General features: G+C 38.3%; 1 protein-coding gene across 1 annotated transcript in view; it reads left to right on the forward strand.

Moving 5' to 3' along the window:
• Nucleotides 1–2,577, forward strand: part of SS1G_08265 (chitin synthase 3) — a gene marked incomplete at both ends in the record, with an annotated part of 3,776 nt that extends 1,199 nt beyond the window's left edge. The window contains 3 exons of the mRNA XM_001590475.1: nt 34–1,284; nt 1,333–2,283; nt 2,429–2,577. Of these exons, the coding sequence (XP_001590525.1) occupies nt 34–1,284; nt 1,333–2,283; nt 2,429–2,577 (2,351 nt within the window). The remainder of the gene's footprint in view (nt 1–33; nt 1,285–1,332; nt 2,284–2,428) is intronic.
• Between the last annotated feature and the right edge of the window lie 2,157 nt (nt 2,578–4,734).

Here is a 4,734-nt window from a genome sequence, read left to right on the forward strand (position 1 = left end):
TTTTGCGCCGGAAGGTCCAGACTTTAAATTTAGGGGACCGAACTATGAGATCAAGGCTATCATACTCCACTCTTGCCGATGACATGACAAGTGTAAAGGATTATGAACATTATGGACCAGCACCTTCAGGAAAGCAAGAGCGAAGGGGTGCTAATAGGACGACTCAAATGACGAAACGAGAGGTTAAGCTCATTAACGGAGAGCTTATTTTGGAATGTAAAATTCCTACTATTCTTTACAGTTTCTTACCTCGAAGGGATGAAGTTGAATTCACACACATGCGATATACAGCTGTTACATGTGATCCGGATGATTTTGTTGCGAGAGGATACAAATTACGTCAAAATATGGGAGCAACCGCAAGAGAAACCGAACTTTTTATATGTATAACCATGTATAATGAGACGGAGATTGATTTTACGAGAACCATGCATGCTGTTATGAAGAATATTTCTCATTTTTGTTCTAGATCTAAATCTAGAACTTGGGGAGAAAATGGATGGCAAAAAATTGTTGTTGCCATCATTTCGGATGGAAGACAAAAAATCCATCCACGAACACTTGATGCTCTTGCTGCTATGGGTGTATATCAAGATGGAATTGCCAAAAATTTGGTTAATGGTCGAGAAGTACAAGCTCATGTATATGAATACACAACTCAAGTCTCCTTAGATTCAGACCTCAAGTTTAAAGGTGCTGAAAAAGGAATTGTTCCTTGTCAGATGTTATTTTGTCTCAAGGAGAAGAATGCAAAGAAGTTGAATTCTCATCGTTGGTTTTTTAATGCTTTTGGAAGAGCTCTCACACCGAATATTTGTATCATGTTGGATGTGGGTACAAAACCTGGAGGCAATTCATTATATCATCTGTGGAAAGCTTTTGATACTGACTCTAATGTTGCTGGTGCTTGTGGAGAGATTAAAGCTATGAAAGGAAAGGGATGGTTAGGACTTCTTAATCCTTTGGTGGCTTCTCAAAATTTCGAATATAAGATGTCGAATATTCTGGATAAACCTATCGAGAGTGTGTTTGGTTATATTACCGTCTTACCTGGTGCATTGAGTGCATACAGATATCATGCTTTGCAGAATGATCATACGGGTCATGGTCCTTTAAGTCAGTATTTCAAAGGAGAAACTTTACATGGTCAAAATGCAGATGTCTTTACTGCGAATATGTATCTGGCGGAAGATCGTATTTTATGTTGGGAATTGGTTGCTAAGAGAGATGAAAGATGGGTTTTGAAGTATGTGAAGGGATGTACTGGAGAGACTGATGTGCCGGGTAAGTTTAAATACTTTTATTTCTCTGAAATTTACTAACCACTTCTAGATACCGTTCCTGAATTCGTATCTCAAAGAAGAAGATGGCTTAATGGAGCGTTCTTTGCAGCTGTTTATTCTTTGGCTCATTTCAAACAAGTATGGCATACAGATCATACCCTCGGACGAAAGGTTCTTCTTCATATCGAATTCATCTATCAGTTCATTCAACTTCTCTTCACCTACTTCTCTCTGGCCAACTTCTACCTCACATTCTACTTCATTGCTGGTTCTCTATCTGTTCCGGATATGGATCCATTCGGTCATAATATCGGAAAATATATATTCTACATTTTAAAATATGTCTGTGTTTTACTTACCGCAACACAATTCATTCTATCTATGGGAAATCGACCACAAGGAGCACGAAAATTATATTATATGTCCATGATTATTTATTCGATAATCATGGTATATACACTTTTCTCAACCATTTATATCGTTTACCGGGAAGTTCATGATAATGCCGGTAGTCTCAAACTAGGCAATAATCTATTCACCAATCTTGTTGTTTCTCTTTGCTCAACACTTGGTCTCTACTTCCTCATGTCATTCCTGTATCTCGATCCTTGGCATATGTTCACGAGTTCTGGTTCTTATTTCGCTCTCCTCCCAAGTTACATTTGTACGCTTCAAGTATACGCTTTTTGCAATACTCACGATGTTACATGGGGAACCAAAGGAGATAATGTCATGTCCACTGATCTTGGTGCCGCTTCTGGAAAAGGTCAAACGGTCGAACTTGAAATGCCATCGGAACAACTCGACATTGATTCCGGTTATGATGAAGCCCTTCGTAACTTACGTGATCGACTCGAAGTCCCTGTTCCTCCCATCTCGGAAGCTCAACAACAGGAAGATTATTATAAATCTGTTCGTACGTACATGGTTCTCGTTTGGATGATTGCGAATGGTATTTTGGCAATGGGTGTTAGTGAAGCGTATGGAGCGAATCATCTGGGTACGAATTATTATTTGACATTTTTACTTTGGGCCGTGGCGGCTCTGGCTCTCTTTAGAGCAATTGGTAGTAGTGCGTTTGGTGTTATTAATTGTATTGAAGCGATTGTGGAGGGGAGAATTAGATTAACGATGAAGGTTCCTAGGTGGATGGGTGGTTGGAGTAGTAAGATTAGTGATGGGATTAGTAGTGTTGGGAGTGCGGTTAAGAGGGGTTAGGTATAGGGTGGGGTTTTTGTTTCTTTTGATTGGTTTGGTTGAGGGGGAGAGGGAGGGGAGCGGAAATAAGGAGTGAAAGGAATGAGTAATATAAAAGGGGAGGTTCTGAAGATGATAGGGAGGAGATGTGGTGATGTAGAAGGAGAAGAAAGATGAGGAAGAGGGGAAAAGAAGAATTGTTTTGATACCACGGGAAACCGATACCCTTATACCATGGAAGGATATACCTCGGATTAGGAAAGGGATGGTTGGTTGGTTGGTTGGTTTGGCTGTTTGGTTGATGGATGGATGGTTGGCTTGGTGCTTTTTATGATATGATATGATATGTTTTGATTCGATTAATATTCGATTCAATTGATGTAGTATGCCCTATTTACTTCAGGCACTGGTATATTGGGATGGAAGATGTTTCGATTTCGATTTCTACTTTGACTTCTACTTCTTGTTTTTATTTTAATATTGATTTGATGGTCGATGATTTGATGTTGGATTGTGGATTGATGTCTAGATTTGTGGTTTGGTGAGAGGCAGGGGGAAGCGAGGGGGGGGAGGAAGGGAAAGGAAGTGGAAGAAGGGAAGGTAATGAGATGAGATAGGATGAGATGAGATGAAATAAAAATAAATGAGAGAAATGAATAAAAGAGGTGTTATGTATTTATGTATTTATGTATATTTATTTTTGTGTTTGTAGATGTATATACTCGTTGAGGATTCGAGGATTTGAGGATTCGAGGATTTGGGGATTTGAGAGAATAAAAAAAGAGGGAGAAAGTGAGAAAAGAAGAAAATATTAGGAGAGAATATTAAGTTTAATTTAATTGAGATTGAGATTTTTAGATTTTTATTATAAGGATAATTTGTTACGTTGTAACATTATAAACTATTATCACGTGTTATAGGATCACATGAATAGTCTTGTGAGGGAGCGAGGTGTGACGCCTCACACCTTCGGGTCACGTGGCATGCCCCGTTTGTATTTAATCACAGGAAAACTCGCTACTCTTGTTTTCCTTCTTCTTTTCTCCTTAGCTTAGTATTTTCTAATACAAGATACTTTACCCAGTATTCTTGAGTGTGACACGAGGGAGCGAAGGAGCGAGATTCGAATCTCGCTCCCCAGCTCCATCGCTCCAATATTGGAATACGAAGGTTTATATAATCAAGATGGATTCCCTTTGTATAGAGCTTCGTGCTCAAGATCAACATCAATCATTTAGTATACTCTACTATTAGTTACGAATTGCATCATTGTCATTACTTAAGTCCCTGCTTGACGCCTAGTTATAAACCACCTCGAGAGCCTAGAGCACTTCCACGTGATCTAGACGGCTACCCTTGTAACAATGAAAATCACAATTTTTGATGTAAAAAGGTAGTCCAAAGGAGGGGTGGTCCAAAAATAGAGTACTAGACTTATTTATTTTTTATGTAATATGTTTATTTGTTGAATCTGAGTTGTTTGGAAGTAGTAGTATTATTAGATGTAGGTTAAACTAAGGATCTAAGTTACAGTAATGGTAGAATTGAAGATATTCCCAATTATGGTCCGTGCACCATAATGGTCATATGACCTCAATTCTAGGCCCATAATGACCTTAATTTCAACAAAATTTATAATTAAGATATAAATTTTTAAATTAAAAGACTCTTTTTTTTTAAAAAAAAAACTAAAAGGATGTTACGTGACGGTTGTTATCCCACTAGTGGCTCACGTGCACTAGCCCTGTATATAAAGACCTTCTTACTTAGAATCTTCTTAGTTCTTTAGTTTTAGATTCTAAGTAATTGAATTGACTCCGTTTACGACTTTTCCGTCACAAAGGATCAAATAAAGATATTTATTTATATAATTATTAAATATATATTAAATAAAATTCCTACCTGAAATTAAATTTAAATCTTATCAATGAATAGAGTAGTATTTCAGGATATTATAGTTCGACATGTACTTTTTCGGAATAAGTAGTGTTTGAATGATGCGAACGTATTGATAAAGGTAGAGCTGCTCATATCGAAAGCCTATCCCTCTCCAAAGATATATATCAAGCTTCAATGATATAATAAAACCAACATCCTAGAATCCCACCCCGCCCTTAAAAAGCACTCAATAACCCGTCCTCGCTACGAGATGACACCCATCAACCCAATCCCTCCCCCCCCCCTCCAATCCCGCCCCCCCCTCCTTCCACCTACGAGACGTCTCTGCTATGAGAGTCCCCGCCCCCCTAGCAGC

Source organism: Sclerotinia sclerotiorum, genomic scaffold, assembly GCF_000146945.2.
Source record: "Sclerotinia sclerotiorum 1980 UF-70 scaffold_11 genomic scaffold, whole genome shotgun sequence".
Lineage (NCBI taxonomy): Eukaryota > Fungi > Ascomycota > Leotiomycetes > Helotiales > Sclerotiniaceae > Sclerotinia > Sclerotinia sclerotiorum.